The sequence below is a fragment of the Dipteris shenzhenensis genome, chromosome 18, assembly GCF_047967505.1.
Source record: "Dipteris shenzhenensis isolate YYH24624 ecotype China chromosome 18, Dip_SZ_1.0, whole genome shotgun sequence".
In the NCBI taxonomy this organism is placed as follows: Eukaryota; Viridiplantae; Streptophyta; class Polypodiopsida; order Gleicheniales; family Dipteridaceae; genus Dipteris; species Dipteris shenzhenensis.
Window position 1 is genome coordinate 12,188,857 of NC_141613.1, and position 19,347 is coordinate 12,208,203.

At 45.2% G+C, this 19,347-nt stretch overlaps 1 protein-coding gene across 2 annotated transcripts in view; it reads right to left on the minus strand.

Annotated features, from left to right (window-relative positions):
• The window catches only part of LOC147890806 (putative histone-arginine methyltransferase CARM1), a 125,683-nt gene that overhangs the window by 82,400 nt on the left and 23,936 nt on the right, over window positions 1-19,347 (minus strand). For both annotated transcript variants that reach the window (XM_087389439.1, XM_087389438.1), the window contains exons 4-5: window positions 9,054-9,203; window positions 8,829-8,932 (exon numbers count right to left, since the gene is read on the minus strand). In XM_087389439.1, the coding sequence (XP_087245565.1) occupies window positions 8,829-8,932; window positions 9,054-9,203 (254 nt within the window). The remainder of the gene's footprint in view (window positions 1-8,828; window positions 8,933-9,053; window positions 9,204-19,347) is intronic.

A 19,347-nucleotide genomic window follows, 5' to 3' on the forward strand; every position in this document is an offset into this window, starting at 1 on the left:
CAGTGGCAAAGAATCCTGTGTTTCATGTTCGCACGAAGCACATTGAGGTTCACTATCACTATGTCAGAGAGAAGTTGCATGCAGGAGAGATCAGTATGATGTATGTGTCAACACATGACAATGTTGCAGACATCTTCACCGAAGCACTTCCACGTGAAAAGTTTGAGGCATTTCGCAGTGCCCTGAACTTATCTCCTTTTGGTGATTGATCATTTCCTTGTACATGACATTGGCACTGCACGGGGGTGTTAGAATTATTATTATAATTCAGCAGTGACCAATGTCATGTAATAAGTAGGTTAGGGGCACTTTTCCCTCATTTAGAGGTTTTTCCCCCTAACCACAGTTAGTTCACTAACTACAATTAGTGAAGGATAAGGTTTTGTCACTTAGACAAAACCCATCAGACTTCTTGTATTAGTCACTTCTTCTATTGCAAGCACTACGTTCAGCTCTCTTGCTTCCTGCTCTCTCACTCTCTCTTTTTGTAACAGGATCTACTGAATTTGTATCTTTGATTTCCAACCAAGAGTTGAAAATCATCTGCCCAAGTCTCTTAAGTGCATCAATTTGACATCTACGTTATGAGATGGTGATTCAAAATGTCCATGGTTGGCAAAGTGATCTGATCATAAATACAGAAGATGGTGTCACACTCCTTGATGGAGTGCTCAATATAACTCTTTAGTACTGCCAAAGGTCGAAAGAATGCGAGATGCTTGTGTATATGTAATTGTTATAGAGTACAATTGACAGCCATCTAGATTGTCCCTGCCAGCATGTCAATGCTTGGGGATCTTAGCCCCATGTTCACCAAACTATGGGAAGAGCTGAGGGGGGTGATAGTGGCACTTCTCCGACGGAGAGCCACGGCTATGATACCACAAGACCCCACAGACTGACCGACATCAATGCTCTATCATGGCTTACATACCCCTGTCGCAGCATCGACCATCACTAGAGCCTCTCTTTGCCGAGACCATCTTCTCCATTCTCAGCCGCCCGGTGGACTTCGTTCCTCAATCAGCATTCAGAAGACCACCACAGGTCCCATCCTCTCCAACTACTGTTTTTGTGTTTGTATTTGCCTCCGGCACAGATGCACGCTTAGGGGATCCACCCATTCAGCTATTTGTATTGGGTATTTTCAATCTCATAGACCCTTCAATCTTTCAAAAAATTTATTTGATAAACATGACGATGTCGAGGCCATGGGACAGGGGGACAGAACAATTGTGGAGCTGTAATGGCACCCTGTGGTCTGACCCAAGGGGTTTTTTAGAGACCTACACTAACAGAGAGATTGTCTTCTGCACTCGGAAAAATAAGAGTCCACAGAGAGGACTACCCATAGTCAGAGGGTATACCTGGGAGTCCACCCACAAGCAAGAGACGAGGAGAGACGGCGGGGTACAAGGCTCCGAGGATGTTGCAATCCCTTTCAGATCACATCTGAGACCGCTTATCTCTGTAATGCAAAAGGACGAGCATGCACCACACGTGTGGGTGCGAGTTCAGCTGCCCAATAGACAACTGGTTTTTCATTGCAATATGCTACTTTCCCCCGGACACATCTGTTGGGGTAAAGGCACATTGCCAACCCTTCATTAAAGATAAGACACCTATGACTGTCTTAAGACAGTCATAGGGCAAACCTAATCCTAATAAAACAAATGAGTTTGTGGTGTGGCTCATCACTTCACACCCACACACCTGGAGTCTTCTCTCTCTCTCACTCTCTCACTCTTGCTCTTCTTCCCCCTTCAGTCCTTTTCAACTGGTATCAGAGCAAGGTTTTCCTTCTACCCTTGGCCTCTCCCCTTCGACCTCTACAGTGCCGTACAGACGTACGACGTCCGTACAGCCGTACAAAAGGGCGCGTGGGCACAGGATCGTCGCGGGCGCGGTCGCGGGCTGTGGTGAGGACACGGGAGCAGAGCGGGTGCGAGCGCGGTCATCGAGCGGGCGCGGGCGCAGTCATCTAGCGAGCGCGGGCCTTTTTGCATAGCAGCTGCTAGCTGCAGCACGGCGGCGCCGCATCAAGCCAGCAGCCAGCAGCTGCATAGCAACTGCTACTAGCTGCTAAGCCTCTCGAGGCGTCGCGCAGTCCACTCCAAGGGCAGCCGTACGGACTGTACGGACGACGCCGCCACACTTTTCGACTGTTTTTTTCTTCTTCCGAGATTCCGTACAGGAGCCGTACATCTGTACAGATCTCCACAGCAAAGGTACAGGGAGCTGCTTCCTACTTTTGCAGCAGGAGTACATTTTCTTTGTTTGGGGAAGAAAAAGAGGTGAAAGCGCATTCTGCTCTTCATTCCTCTTGATTCAGGGTCTTTTTTCAGTTCACCAAACTGTGTTATCTTGACAGTACAGCAAGTACTTTCATTCATCTCGTGCTTGAGGTGAAGAGAACCACAGTGTGTGGTTGATTGCACAGCTATTTTGTTCTGGGAAGGTAATGCCTTGATTTTGCAAGAGGACATATGCTTTTACTGGGTTTGAATCTCAGTTTACAGGTGAGCAGATCATAGGGCTTTTGCCCGGAAGGTGATGCATTGTATGCCTTAAGGCAGTGTGGTGCCAGAGAGCACACATTTGTCTTGATTTCCGCAGTGTCGAGGTGACATTTTCTTGCAGGTCACATTTCTTGTGCCACACTCAGAGAACTTCAGTTGAGCCACGCTTGGCTAGGGCGCATCGAGTTTACTCGATCCCTAACTGTCCTTCGTTGACAGTGCTCAAAAGGTTCCTCATTGAGTGTTTGTACGTTGGGATCTGTGTATGTCATTTCTACACAGGGCAGTATATGCATTACACTGGTGGATGATTTTGTCAGAGAGATTTTCATATTGCATGCTACCTCAGTGTTGAGGTGTTCTCCACTTGATTCAGGTGTCAGATCAAGGGGCTTTTGCCCAGACTTTGTTTGATAGCACTTGGGTTACCGACAGAGATCTTCAGATGCATTTTCTCCCCTTGGTATAAGGGTGATTGCTTGGGATTTATCCCATTTTCTGTTGCAGGTTCTGTGACAGGCTGAAGTGTCATTTTTTTTTTGGGTGTTTGCCAAGTGGTTTATGCAATTTAACTCAGTGCAATACCTCATCTGAGGTGAGAGAAGTGATCAGTACAGTCAGTACAGCAGTCTGAAATTACTGTGTTTGTGCTTTGTCAGATGATTATGCACTGTTAAGCACTTGTTGAGCAGCTGCAGCAGTCTGAAATTACTGTTTTTATGCCTCTTTGAGCACGGTACAGTGTGTCAGAAGGTACAGTATTTGCAGGGTCATTTACTGTTTTGCTGCAGTTTTTCTTGACAGTAAAAACAGCACCATTGAGAGTGCTTCTGGCTCTTGAATAGAGCAGGTTTTTTTCTGAGAAATCGGAATTTTTATTCAGTCTTTTTTACTTCAAGGGAGTCAGGTACTTTCCTTATCTGATATGGCATCAGGGGGAAGTGATTCTTCGATTCTGAACATAAAGAAACTGGAAGGAGCACACAACTATGCATTATGGGCAGAACAGTGCTTGAATGTACTTCTGTTAAAGAAGATTGCTAAGCCCATAAGGGTGAGGGGTGTCAAGCCATCTGACATGGCAGCTGATGACTGGGAAGAGCTTGATTTGTCTGCGAGGGCAGCTATCATGCTCACTATTTCAGACACTCTTGTGTTCAATGTTCAGGCTGAAAAGACCTCTTATGGTCTATGGCAAAGACTAGAAGAATTGTATGCCCAAAAGAGCTCAGCCAGTAAGGTTTATTGGCTGAAGAAGCTGGTCGATCTTCGCATGAAGGAAGGTACAGCTATGACCTCACACTTGAGTGAGTTCAATGCCATCTTTACACAGCTGATTGCACAAGGGTTGAATCTTGATGAGGAGTTCAAGGCTACTTTCTTGTTATGTACCCTCCCTGAGAGTTGGGACACTTTCAAGACCACCCTGTCTAATTCAAATGTCACTCTTATATATGCTGATGTAGAGAGCTCTCTCCTTATGGAGGAGATGAGCAGGAAGAATAATGCGAGCAGCAAGTCTTCAAATGCTTTGCAGGTACAGGATAGAGGCAGGACTCAGCAGAAGGGGAGATCTGCTAGTAAGTCCAAATCCCGAAGTCAGTCCCGTGGTAAAAAGGATATTGAATGTTTTTATTGTGGCAAGAAGGGACATGTGAAGTCTAAGTGCTTCAAGTTCATACGGGATCAGAAAGCCAAGAAGGCTGAAACAAAGGATGCAGGAAATGCAAGCAAAGGCAAAGGCAAGGCCAAGGCAGATGATTTGGATGCAGTGAATGTTGCAGCAGAGGACAGTGACAGTGACATACATGATGTTTTATGCTCTTCTGCTGTAATAGCACATGCCTTGGTTATTGATGGTCACGACATGCACACCTGGCTCTTGGATTCAGGTGCCTCTTTTCATGTTACTCCTCATAGGGAGTGGTTTACTTCCTACACAGGTACTCATGGAGTTGTTCATCTTGGGAACAACTATGCATGTCAGATTGCAGGGATTGGCAGTATACAGATAGTATTTCCTGATGGACGCATGTTCATGCTTGATGGTGTCCGCCATGTGCCGCAAATCAAGAAAAATCTGATTAGCACTGGCTTATTGGATGACAGTGGTTACCACACCACATTTGGGGATTCCAAATGGGTGATTACTGATGGCCAGACTGTAGTGGCTGAGGGTTTTAAGAGTGATACCTTATACCCTCTTTATGTTTCCAGTGTGGGTAATCATGTTGTTGCCATAACCGAGCTGCCAAAGGTTTCATTGTGGCATAGCCGGTTAGGACACATGTCTGTTAAAGGAATGCAAGAACTGTCACGTTTGGGTTATCTGCCGCCTCTTTCTTTTTCAGATTTGCCTACTTGTGATCATTGTATATTTGGCAAGCATTCTGTGACTCCTCATAAGAGGAGAACTCCCCAGAATAGAGCACCACTTGATCTAGTGCACACTGATTTATGTGAGATGCCACAGTTATCACTAGGGGGTGCAAAATATTTTATTACTTTCATTGATGATGCCACACGCAAAGTGTGGGTCTATTTCTTGAAGCATAAGGGAGATGCCTTAGATGCTTTCAAGAAGTTTGTCGCTCAGGTTGAGAATCGGACAGGTCGTAGGCTGAAATGCCTCAGATCCGATAATGGGGGTGAGTATGTGTCACATGCTTTTGTGCAGTTTTGCCAAGCTAAGGGCATTAAACAGGAACTCACAGCCCCTCATAATGCATCTCAAAATGGTGCAAGTGAGCGGATGAATCGAACTATTCAGGAGAAGGTTCGATGTATGTTGTCTTATGCTGCATTACCCCATGGCTTTTGGGCAGAAGCCGTGCAAACAGCAGTTCACATTATTAACAGGTCGCCAAACAAGGCTTTGGAGTTGAAAGTGCCAGAGGAGGTGTGGTCTGGCAAGCCACCTTCATATAAGCACTTACGTGTATTTGGCTGCGAGTGCTTTGCTCATGTACGCAAAGAACTGCGCACCAAACTGGATCCAAAGTCTATCAGATGCATCTTTATGGGTTATGGTGACGAAGGTGAAATGGGGTATAGGTTATGGGATCCCGTTAAACGGAAGATTATACGCAGCAATGATGTCATCTTTAAAGAGGATAGTGTACACAAGGAACCCATGCAACCTGTGGAATACAGGAGGGTTATTTATGATGATGTTGGACAGCAAAGAATGCCCATTTATATGCAGCAGCAGCCTGCTGCAGATAACCCTGTTCAAGAGGGTATACAGGCTGAAGATCAGCCAGATAATTTTGCCAATGATGCACCACTGGATGTGCCAGCAGATGGGGCTGTAGAACAGCCAGATATGGTGGTACAGCCACCCGTCATGCATGAAGAACAGGCTGGACAGCAGCCTAATCATTTTGTTAGGAGGAGCACCCGTGTACAACGGCCTCCCGCCAGGTTTGTTCCAGGAGCCAATAATGTGGCTGATTTTATCATGCTAACAGATTGTGGTGAACCTTCCAGCTTCAAGGAAGCTATGGAAAGAACGGAGAAAAAGAAGTGGGAGAAAGCCATGCAGTCAAAAATGGACTCCCTACTTCAGAATGATACATGGGACTTGGTGCAGTTACCTGCAGGCAGAAAGGTTTTGCCATGCAAGTGGGTTTACAAAGTCAAAGTGGATTCAAATGCTTTACCTAGGTATAAGGCCAGATTGGTTGCCAAGGGATTTAAGCAGGAGAAGGGCATTGACTTTGATGAGATCTTTTCCCCTGTAGTCAAGATGACTACTTTGAGAGCAGTGTTAGCTCTTGTTGCTCATGATGACATGGATTTATGTCAGATGGATGTGAAGACAGCCTTTCTTCACGGAGATCTCCATGATGAGATCTATATGAGTCAGCCAGAGGGATATGCTGTTAAAGGGAAAGAGCAGCTTGTGTGTAAGCTCAAGAGGAGCTTGTATGGACTCAAGCAGGCGCCAAGGGAATGGTACAAGAAGTTTCATGCCTTCATGCAGTCCCAAGGGTATCATAGGTGTGAGACCGATCATTGCTTGTACACCAAACGGGCAAAGGATGGCAGTTTGATGCTACTCATTCTATATGTGGATGACATGCTTATTGCCAGTAAATCTCAGCATGAGATTAGTGCTTTGAAGAAACAACTGCATAAGTCTTTTGATATGAAAGACTTGGGTGATGCAAATCATATTCTTGGCATGCGGATTACTCGTGACAGGTCCAAGGGACTTTTGTTTCTGTCACAAAAGGAGTATATTGACAAAGTACTGCAGAGGTTTAAAATGGAGGGGGGGAAGTCTATTAGTACCCCGTTGCCTCCACATTTAAAACTCAGCAGTAAGGACAGCCCCAGATCAGGTGATGATAAGGCTGAAATGGCCAAGGTTCCGTATGCATCTGCAGTTGGTTCTTTGATGTATGCCATGGTTGCCACTCGTCCGGATATTGCTTTTGCGGTGGGAGTCATCAGCAGGTATATGGCAAATCCAGGCAAGCGGCACTGGGAAGCAGTGAAAGGTGTCTTGAGGTATCTCAAGGGTACCAAAGACTTGTGCATATGCTATGGTAGGCAGGATGCATTGGTGCATGGTTTTACAGATTCAGACTATGCAGGGAATGCAGATAACCGGAAGTCTACTACCGGTTATATTTTCACTTTTGCAGGAGGTGCTATATCATGGGTGTCTCGGTTGCAGAAATGCGTTGCACTGTCAACCACTGAAGCTGAATATGTTGCAGCCACTGAGGCCTGCAAGGAAGCAATATGGCTTACTCGGCTGGTGGGAGATTTGGGCATTACAGGAGATATGCCAGTTTTGCATTGTGATAGTCAGAGTGCTATCATGTTGGCAAAGAATCCGGTCTTTCATCAGAAGACCAAGCACATAGAAGTGAAATATCATTTCATCAGGGAGGTACTGGAAGACAAGCGACTTGAGCTTGTGAAAGTGCATACTGATGATAATCCTGCAGATTTGCTCACTAAGAGCTTGCCTACAGAGCGGTTTGCACATTGCCGCCACATCATGGGATTAGGATGAGACCATTCTTATTTTATGGTCTTGTATACAGTAACTGTATATTGCTGTAATTTTTATTCTTTTCTCCCCTTTAGGCACATTGGCCTTTAGGTGGGAGGTTGTTGGGGTAAAGGCACATTGCCAACCCTTCATTAAAGATAGGACACCTATGACTGTCTTAAGACAGTCATAGGGCAAACCTAATCCTAATAAAACAAATGAGTTTGTGGTGTGGCTCATCACTTCACACCCACACCTGGAGTCTTCTCTCTCTCTCACTCTCTCACTCTTGCTCTTCTTCCCCCTTCAGTCCCTTTCACACATCATCATATGCGCATGAGGTCACCATAGAGGGTCACAATCCATATGAGATGATCTATGATGATATCTCTAGGCAAGGGGAGGTTCTCCTCTTAGGTGACTTCAATGCACGTACAGGGAGCACACACGTGGGATTATTAGATTTAAAGTCTAACCGCCTCAGAGCACCAGAAATGGACCCAGCAGATGTCTAGATAGTGAGACACTCAGATGATGCACTACCTGTGACAAGGTATGGGAGACACTTACTCGAGATGGGAGCAGTACATGATTTGATCATATATAACGGTCTTCAGAGATGCCCGTTATCTAGAGGGCTTACCTGCTTTCCATACGAAGGGAGCACTAGCACAATGGATTGCTTTTTGGACTCCCCAATTTTTGTGACACTGATACATGATTTTATAGTTCCCCTCTCCCCCCACTTCGTGTTGACCACTCATACTTGTCATTCAGCCTCTTGACTGCACTACCAGACATAGGACATGATCCCCCCACCCCCATCCACGTTCAGGTACATTTTGACCATGCTCTCGATGTGGCATACATAAGCCACTTGTCCCATGGGCTAGTGACCCCTTTTGGGGATGATGCAGATCTCCCTCATACTTACCGATACACTTCAACATTACTCCAGGATGCCGCATCAGATCATTCCCCACAACCCGATCTGTGGTACTCCCTATAGTTGGGAAGATGCCCCAAAATTCACACTGTATGACCTTCTCCAGCTGGCATGTGTTATCTTAGGTTTCGAGCAAATTGTGAGCTATCATATAGAGGTTGCAAAGACACCTTTTTCGTATGCCTTGCACAAAATTCAAACTATGTTCACTATTCCATAAGCAAAGGTAAACCATAGAGGGATACACTATTAGTAACAACGGACACAATTTAACATTCTGTCGGGCATACAAGCTTCAAACTGTATGCAGCCATAAGAGTTTGAGACTTCAGAAAGGCAAGCCAAGAAAAATTGCCTGAGCAGCAAATAGAGACAAAATCCCACTTCCAGCTCCAACATCAACAACCACCCGTCCTTGAAAATCCATATAATTTTCTAATACAGCTGCATAGTAAGTCCCTGTAAACAAGGCCCCAAAAAAAGCAACATATACAGGAGCAATGGATTATGGAATGCTTCCCAGCGGCTATGAATATTCAGAAGAAATTGTTCAGATGCCAAAGGCTGTTTGAAGTACAACCTGTTCGCACATAATCTTGAAGCATGTTTTGCTGATGCAGCAGCTGTCCATAATAATGAAAGTATATTTTGGCAGAAGATGCCTCAATCTTCTTATCAAACTTGTTTGCAAGTTTCAAGTGATCCTTTGAGCCATTAGCCAAATCGTTTCCTGCCATTCAAAAAGTATTCATTATGATCTTTAATAAAAACAGAACCTCGACGCCGTGAAGGCAGCTAACAACAAATCAGCTTACACGTGCATTTGACACTGCCCCCTATCTAGGATCTTATTTTCAATGTGCCATCTTTATTATAACATCAAAGTTCTAACAAGGCCCACATATGACAGCATGATGAGGAGCTAAGAGGCTGCTCATAAGATTGGAAGCGCATGAATTCTGAAGATGTAAGCAGCTTGTTAGCTCCATCACAGGTAGTATAGTATTTCTGATTCTTACAGCACGTTTACCACTGTGCAGCACCACAAACAGTCCAGCAGATTTCAGAGGCTTAAAGTAAGACAATAAAATATGAGGGAGGCCAGGTCAAAATGAAAACCATGCAGAACTTCCTCCTAGGAAAAGGAAAGCCAGAGCTAGGAAAAAGATCAAATATAACATGCAAAAGGCAACAACAAATGAAGATTCCCTGCAATGAGGAAACAAGATAACAATCCTTATGTGAGCAGAAAATTAAAGTGACTGCCCTTTGATATAGTCTCACACTAATTTGTGAGAAGCACAACTCCTTATTTGCAGCATATGCTGTGACTTGGCACCATGACCATCAAAACTAGAGGCAGGGTTAAAACTTTCCAAATCACTTTTACATGCAAGAGCAAGTCATAGGAGGCTGAATCATCAAACCAAGCAATTATCTTCAGAGTTCAAGAATACAGCTTATCTTTGTGTTCAAAGAAACGTTTAATAGAGAGAGAGAGAGACAGAGACAGAGAAAGAAAGAAATTTATCAAAAGTCTTCAGAAGACCAAAGGGTCTATGAGACTCATATGAAACTGATACAATGAGCTGAGGGTGGAGCCACTAAGCAGGCATCAACACCCATGACGAATACAAAAGAAAAGCCAGAGCCCTGAACATAATGGCCTCAATACATAGAGAGAACTATTTGGACCCTCGAAGTGGGAGCCAGTAGAGGCATCAACTCTGGGAGGGGGCATCGATGTGTGAGGCTGATGTGGTGGCATGCAACCCGTGATAGGTCACTAGCAGCTGTCGACGTTGTGGCCTATTGTGGTCTCTTGGCTATAGTCCTACAACGAACAAGTGCCACTGTCACTGCTGTGCGTCAGGCCTCCGGTCTGATGAGCATGGAGGGATGGTCCCCTAATGTGACTTGTGGCTCAGTGCACCGACAAGTCCGGCGTGTCTCTAGCTCCAACTCGGGTGACACGACCACGATCGCTCTTGGAAATCCGGACCCGCACATAAGCACAAACCAACGATCGTAGAACCACAAAGAGAGGCACAGGCATGGTCACCACCCAACCATGATCCTCAAGGACCCGTTGAATCTGAGCATCCCCAAGCCACAGGCTAGGCTGCTGGCACGAACATCTGACTCCTGGCATCCCATACCACCAGAAGGCGCCCATAGGGCCTCTGAACTGCATTGGGAATCCAGGCTACGCTAGAAAGCAGATACGTGCCTGCAACACGATCCAGGATCCAAACCAGCAAGGAAGAGCTAGACATGCGAGAAAGAGGCACCATTATAAAAGTAGTAACTACTAGGACTAGAATGCATAGAAAATCACACTAAGAGGACTTCCCTACTCAATGCAAGCAGCACTAATGTGGTCCTCTTAGCTCTATTGCTAAGGTGGATGCATCCAGCGTTGCTAGTGGAGCATTGGTATGGATTAGTTAGCCCTCTTCATTGGCTCATAGGTATGTTTGGGGCTACCTCATTGTTGACTTCTCAGCTTCATCTCTTTCATGGGACAATTTCTTGCTAGCAACAACTAAATACCGCCTCATACGACACCTATAGGATCTAGGTTACGACCAGGAGATCATTTGGGCTGTCATGGCACTTTATGAGCGAGTTTCAGGCAGAGTCCGGTCAGGATCTGGATGGACAAACGAGATCATGAGCACTATCGGGGTCAAACAAGGGTGCCATTATCACCTACCTTGTTTGGCCTCTACATCGACGAGCTCGAGACAGTGATGCAGGCACAAGGTAGGGTAGGGTGCTCTCTCACGGGCACGCTGATCCGGATATTACCAGGAGCAAAGCCGCATCATACAAGAGCAGGCTAGGGCCATTCGGGAGCAAGAGGGTCTTATTCAAGGACTCACACAGGATATCATGCAGCTCCGACAGGAGGTCACAGCCATAGACACTGTCCCAGGGAGTACCTCAGTGGTCAAGGCACAGATTGCGAGCATGCAGTCTGCTATTCAGAAGACTTCCAGATGGGTTGATGTGGCCAAACGGGAACCCACAAGGGTAACCCTTTCGGCTACCCTCATGGAGCAACAGCAGAGAGCCAGTATGGCTCTCAACATCAGAGTACGTGGGATTCCACGCATTGAGGCTACACCGATGGTAGATGCGACTGCGTTTGCCGCTACCCTGGGTGTGGCTAAGAACAGGATAGAGAGGGCATGGTGGGTGGGGAGAGATCCCAACCGAGAGCAACCCCTGATCATACAGTTCCATGACATTGAAGCACGACTTTCAGCTCTACGACGCACGTCAGTCCTTCGAGATCAACCAACGATTTCTATGGATGACGACCTCACACCTCTACACGTTGAGGAGAGGCGCTCTTTGCTGCAACAGCAAATCAGGCCCGGAAGGAGGGGAAGTGGGCAGTGGTACGAGAGGGACGACTTCTTACAGGCCCCCATGGGCACCTGCCCCCTTCCCTACATAGGGAAGCGGGGTCTATGAGACTCAAATATCCAAGACCCTGTCCTACACCATTTGAAATTGTAATGGTACCTTATGGTCAGAACCAGGAAACTTCTCGGAATCCTATACAGGCCACAACATAGTCTTTTACATAGAGACACACCAGAGTCCAAATCGCCCTCTTCCAATAGTCAGCAGATATACATGGGAGTCTGCCTACAGAGATGAGACGAGGGGTACAAGAGGAGTTCGAGGTTCAGGTGGAGTTGCAGTCCTTTTCAAATCCACACTTCTAGGAACCATTTCAATAGAGCAGAGAGATACACATTCCAGATTTCTTTGAATCCGGATTCGACACATTGACAGCCAGGATCTGTTTGTCACAGTTTGCTACTTCCCCCCTGAGACCTCTCACTTTTCCAGAGATATCCGAGGTGATGATGAGACATCCCCATTTGCTGCTCTTTATCAATCCAACGTTGACTTCTCTAGCCGCGGAGAAGTCCTCTGCCAGATATTGACCTTGAGGAGGCAGGTATGCTATGGGTTTCGGCTGACAGGCGAAGGCCCTGAGAAATATTGAGATTCACTGCACACAATTTTCCACAATCATGCTGGGTTTTAGATGGAGCTCTTTGTGAAGCCCTCCTCTTGATTTTGTGTCAAGCAGAAGCCTTATTGTTTGGCTGCATGTCTTGTGTTTGACATCATTCTAGAAGGATGGAGATTTCTAGAAGGATGGTCTCCTCTGCAACTCACTGACACTCAGATCTCGTTTGATTATGCACGCACACTTTATGACATCCCAAATCAGCCAATTCCTAATCTCTCACACATGCCTCGCCCCACATCCTGCACCCTCTTCACTAGAGGAGGGGTAAAGGATGCCGTAATGAAACTTCATAATGGCCGAGCGAAGGATCATGAGGGGTTATGCACTGAGTTCATTGCATATGGGATTAACCTCCTAGCTTCGATCTTAGCAAAGCTTTTTAATAAAGCTGTTTGTTTGGGGTTTCCACACACTTAGACCAATAACACTATCTCACCCATCCACAAGGCAGGGGATCCCATGAGCCCGGAGAACTACAGGACCATTATGATTCGACATGTCATGTCCAAGATTTATGCATCAGTACTTGACACCGAGGTTAGCAGACTTGTAGAGTGTCGAGGACTTAGAGCAACAGGACAAACCGGATTCCGGCGCATGGTTGTAAGACACGTTAAGACACAACACGCTTCAGACACGAGTGTCTAAAGTGTCTTAAAGATAAGACACGTAAGACTCGTCATTGTAATAATAAATATTTAATTAATATATGTATAATTATACAAGTGTACAACTTGCTAGCATAGCTAGCTGCTTGATTCTAAAAGTACAATAAGCTACACTTAAACAATGCAAGAAGTAACAATGCACTTTTACAATGTACTCAAGACTTAAAAGTTAAAATTAAGACTCACTACTCAAGATCTAGCAAGTTAAGAGTCACGACTCAAGAGCTTGCAAGTCACAACTCACAACTTTAAAGATTTAAATTGACAATAGAATCTTGATATTCAAAAATCGAGATAAACAACTTAACAAGAGCCTAGAGGGCTACATAGATTATATACCAACATCATCAATCAATACACATAAATATCATGGCAACACTCTGTCAATCACATGTGACATGAATAAAATATGCATCTCGATACATATAATTGAAAGGAAACTTTTGACTCTCAAGAGTCAAATCTCTGAAGGTTCATCCTAATCCGAATCTGCAAGGTCACTACCACTGCTGGATTCGAAGTCACCATCAATGATAGCATGGTTAAGTCAAACTCGATGTTTGTTGTTACACCCAACCCACCAAAGAAAAAAAAAACAAGAGTGTCTTAAGGTAAGACACATGTCTTAAGTGTCTTAAGTGTCTTAGCATAAGACACGAGTGTCTTAACAACCATGTTCCGGCGTGATCATGGAACCATGGACCACATTCTCAAGCTCAGATGTATCATCAAGGAGGCAAGGTCACAGAAGCAAAGGGTTTATTGTTGCTTTGTGGATTTCCGCAAGGCATTTGACACAATTCCGAAAGCCAGCCTCATACGGTGCCTACAGGACTTGGATTATGACCAAGAGATCATTTGGGCTGTCATGGCACTTTACGAGAGAGTTTCAGGCACAGTTTGGGCAGGATCCGGATGGACAGACGAGATAAGGAGCACCATCGAGGTCAAACAAGGGTGTCCTTTGTCGCCTACCTTGTTTGGCCTCTACATTGACGAGCTTGAAACAGTGATGCAGACACAGGGGGGTAGGTTACTCTCTTGCAAGCACGCTGATCCCGATATTGCTCTACGCAGATGATGTGGCTCTCTTGTCTTCCTCAGCAGAGGGGCTCCAGAGACACCCAGACGCACTACAGTCCTTCTGTGAGTCTCATGATTTGAAGGTCAACCTGGGTAAAACCAAGGTCATGATCTTTGAGTGGACCCGTGTGGAGCGGCTACAAATTCTCATGTTATCACAAATGATTCGTGGTAAGCCATCCGTTTTTCGCTAAATCATTCAGGCTGAGTTTGGGTCACCCCCTTTACAGCTAGATGCTGCATTTCAAGTCATCCACACTTGGGGACATCCCTATAAGAAAACAATAAAACGCATGTGCTCAACAGATAACAGGATCTCGTATGCAAGAGAGAAAAGCTGATAGTATGGAGAATCAAAATTTTGATTACTGTAAAACTGATACAATAGATGGCGTTGCCTCCCAACCGTGCCCTCCTGTGTGAGAGGCTTCGATGGCGTGCTGAAAACAGTAGAGGGTGGAGGCTGGATGCTAAGGAATCAGGGTTGCTGTAGCCAGTGATGATGATGGGCTTCACGGGCTTGCTCTTATATAGCCACCAATCGTAGTCAGTTATACCCAATTGGGAGACCGACCCAGTCGGCCTAAAACGACCGACTGGAGATCGGTCCCGAAATAGGCCACCGACCACATGTTAGAACCGTGGCGCAAAATAGAGCAACTAACCTATGGTCGCCGTTCGGCCGAGAGCCATCCGAGATCATCTGGGGCTCCAAATGGGCCCCGCAGCCCGAGAGTGGACTGCCCCGAGAAATGCTCCGTCTACCCTCAGTGCGGTCAGTCATGGAATGCCTTCCCGCACTTGCATGTAGCCTAGTTGGCAGTGTGCCAACTCTATCTGAAGCCGTCCAACCATCAGGCCACACATGGCCCCCATCTAGTGTCCAAACCAAGACCTACCGGATAACCGAGCTACTCACCTTCTCCTCATATGAGGGGCTTACAAGTAGAGTTAGCTGGTTCCCGCGTAGTTACACGAGAGTGAAGCATTGATATCTAACAATCCCCTCCTTGTTTAGAGTCGGAGCCTGACCGACGGGAGTCACAGTATCCCTGGTCAGACGCAGAGCTACGACCAAGAGACGTGCCATGACCGCACCTCTGAGTGGCCGACAGTACTCTATTGCCGACTTCATGCCTCCACTGCCTCATCCATCCTGATATCTTGCTGCTACCGATGATGATGATGATATTGATGATGATGTTGAGATTGATATATAGTTGACCATAGACATGACTGTGTTGTACTTAGGACTTAGTACTGCCATTCTGCATTTTTGCATTTCGCACTGGTATGGATGCTCGTTTAGTAGCTTCACTACCACAACTTGTTGTATCAGGATTTTCACAGTCTCATAGACCCATCAGTCTTCCGAAGACTTTAATAAACTTTCATTCTTTCTGTTCTTTCTTTACGCAGATGACGTGGCTCTCTTGTCTTTCTCAGCAAAGGGGCTCCAGAGACACCGTGACGCACTACAGTCCTTTTGTGAGTCTCATGATTTAAAGGTCAACTTGGGTAAAACCAAGGTTATGATCTTCAATACATCTCAAGCCGTCATGCGCGATGAGCATTTCGCATTTGATGGGTCCCCTGTTGAGGTAGTTTCATCATACACTTATCTGGGGGTCATCTTTTTCGAACCCATCTTCACCATGAGACCCGCGATGCAGGCGCACCTGAGCAGAGGATATGCTTCATTGGCTAGACTAGAGAGACAGTGCTTCCGCTCTCACTTTCAGGATCCACGAACCAAAGGGTTGCATCCTTGGTCCGCCCAACAAGGATGTATGGCAGTCCATGCTGAGGGCCAGACTTGTCGAATACAGAGTTGGGCTAGGGTGGGCGGAGCGGCTACAGGTTCTCATGTTATCAGGGATGATCCGTGGTAAGCCATCCGTCCCTCACAAAATCATTCGGGCAGAGTTTGGGTCACCCCCATTACAGCTAGATGCTGCATTTCAGGTCATTACGTATCTGTACCGAGTCAAGGAGTATGGGGATTGCACATCCGAGCATAGCTATGGCACTTGTAGTAGGGGGAGAACAGACTACCTCCTTTCCAGTACAGCACGGATGCTCCTTTCTCTCCCCTCCTATCACACGGGGTCAACCAGGTTATTCGTGAGGATCTACTACAACTACACACATTCCGGACTTGATTAGGCCCGAGTGATCTTCCAGTGAAGCTGAGCTTCTACAAAGATCACTTCTTACATATCACAGCGGAGGGTTTCATTGATCCACCTGGATACACACAGATTCACCTACCCCACTCGATGAGGATCTCCCTTGGGCAGTTCCGAGTCTCTTCACACAGACTTCGTATCGAGAGCGGCAAAGCAGAGCGGTTACCCAAGGAGAGGCGCATATGCACACTGTGTGACATGCAGGAGGTTGAGATAGAGGAGCATTTCCTCTTCAGGTATCCTGTTTACTATGAGATCCGAGGGCGTTTCTACTGCCTCTTCAAAGATAGTTATGGGGTTTTGGCCCGTTTCCTCTCCTACCCAGATCAGCGATGTTTGGTTGGTTTCATTCATGAGGTGCTTAGACACCACGATAGGATACTCCGAGCACAAAGACACGAGCAGACCTCTCCCTCGACTGATACCTCTCAGAGCTCTATCATGGAGTTCTTTTAGCCAAATCACATAGTCCCCCACGAGGCGAGACCTCGACATGACCGTGACCCAAAGCCTATGACCCGACAACTCAGACAGAGGGTTGACTCACAGATCATACTTGGGGACATCCCCTCCTTGTTTCGGATCGGAGCCTGACCAACAGGGGTCATAGTGGTCTTGGTTAGACGCAGAGCTACGACCACGAGACATACCAGAAGTGCACCCTTAAGGGGGCAACAGCGTTCTATTGCTGACCTCATTCCTCCACTTCCACAGCCTCATCCATCCTGATGTCCTGCTGATGATGATTATATTGTACTTACGACTTAGTACTGCCATTTTGCATTTTTTTTGCATTCTATATTGGTGTGGATGCTCGTTTAGTAGCTCCACTACCATAGCTCATTGCATCAGGTTTTTCACAGTCTCATAGACCCATCGGTCTTCCAAAGACTTTAATAAACTTTCTTTCTTTCTTTCTGGCTCAGTGCCGCTAAAAATAGCTAGAATCCTAACTCATCCGTTGCCCTTGCAACCCAACCTGAGATTCGCCAGCCTAGCCCCGCTAGCCTCCCCAGGCTATCAAAGCTAGTCATATGCACCTAAGCACACGTCAGATACAATTCGTGCACCTGACATCGAAAAATTGCATTCTTTAGGAAACATGGTTTTTACACTTTTGTTTTCACTAGAACTAGATCCCTTTATCATAAAAACATACAGAATTGTCAGTCATTCAATTTTACATAAGATGAATTTTCTTCATCATAGACATCCTTTGTACCCTGTTATTACCTTAAAAAAGTGTTGAACAATAATTCCTTTAAGAAACATCCCTCATAATCACTCTCAATGTAATGATATTATACATATATAATTACTTATTAAACACATTTATATCAATATGACAAGAGCTTTCTAGTATTTTGATAGCATAGATAACAAGATATTTATGGATATGTTTCTAAAGTAGTTTAAATTACTATAAATAAGTATTAACTTAGGCTTATATATCACTCTCATAAAATATATGTAATATTTAATACTATATATGTAACATTTTCCAAAATATAACCCCATAGATGTGCTCAAATGGGATTTTCCGATCAATTTGAGTGGCTGAATGACTATATTTAGACATTGGATGTGAAAGTTATGCCACTTTTAAAAGTGTTGTCCATGGTACTTTCGCCTTGCTGGCGAAACTACCTTGGAAGACCTACTTCAAAGGGGTTTCGCTAGCGAAACTACCTTGATGTCTTACTTCAATGAGGTTTCTTTGGATAAACTCTTTCATAGGCTAGGTTGAGAGAGGGTTTTCAATGTCACCCCCTATTAAGTAAAAGTTGTAAGAAGGATCGTAACGGAATTTTCATAGAGAAGTCTACTCTACATGTGGGTTTCTTCAAAAGCCAGAATTTTCATAGAGAAGTCTACTCTACACGTGGGTTTCTTCAAAAGCCATCCCATTATGTTACTCACCATTCCCAAAGATTCATGTAAATATTTGTGTATAAAATAAGCATTGCTATAATACTTTGCATATTTCCAAGTGAAACTATGTTTTGTTCTGATCTATTTTTGCCATATTTTGACATAGTTGGAAGCTTTTTTTTTCCTTTGCTTGGACACTCCGAAGATTTCACTCAAAAAATGCTCGTCCCCCCTACAAACCCTTCTCCATGGTATGGGCTGAAGTATCCTAGACACGTCTCAAAATACCTGAAGAACTAATGTCATGCTTGCACATGTTCATCTTGTAGGAATATAGCAACCTATGACTGTACAGAGCATACCAGATCAAGTCACAAAAGGTACTAAGTTCAAAAATTACCAAAAAGCTTCAAACTTAGATGGAGAAAGAGCCTTCGTAAAGAGATATGCCAAGTTGTCTTCAGTAGAACCATAAGCCAAGTAAATATCACATGTTGATAATCTCTCTCTCACACAGTGATAGTGAATCTCAATATGCTTTGTGCGAACATGAAAAACTAGATTTCATGCTACAACCAAAGCACTCTGACTATCAGTGAAGATGACAATAGGAGCGGTCTAATATGCATGAAGATCTGCAAGTAACTCGCGGAGCCACACACACTCCATAGTTACTGTAAAAGCTGCTCTGTACTCGACCTCACATCTAGAAGTAGCAATTGTAGTCTGCTTCTTGCTGAACGAAGAGATGCATGAAGTATCAAGCATGAAACAGTTGCCACTATGTGGCACGCGGGTGTCTAAACAGCCAGCCCAATCACTATGAGTAAATCCATACATGACAGGTGAAGAATTCGCCTCATAGAGAAGGCCCAAATTCTGAGTGCCTTTGAGGTATCTGAAGACACGCTTCACGGCCTACCAATGATGTGTAGAGGGGTTGTGCACGTATCTGCTCAACAGTGAGACAGCATACTGAAGATAAGGTTTGGTATGGCATAAATA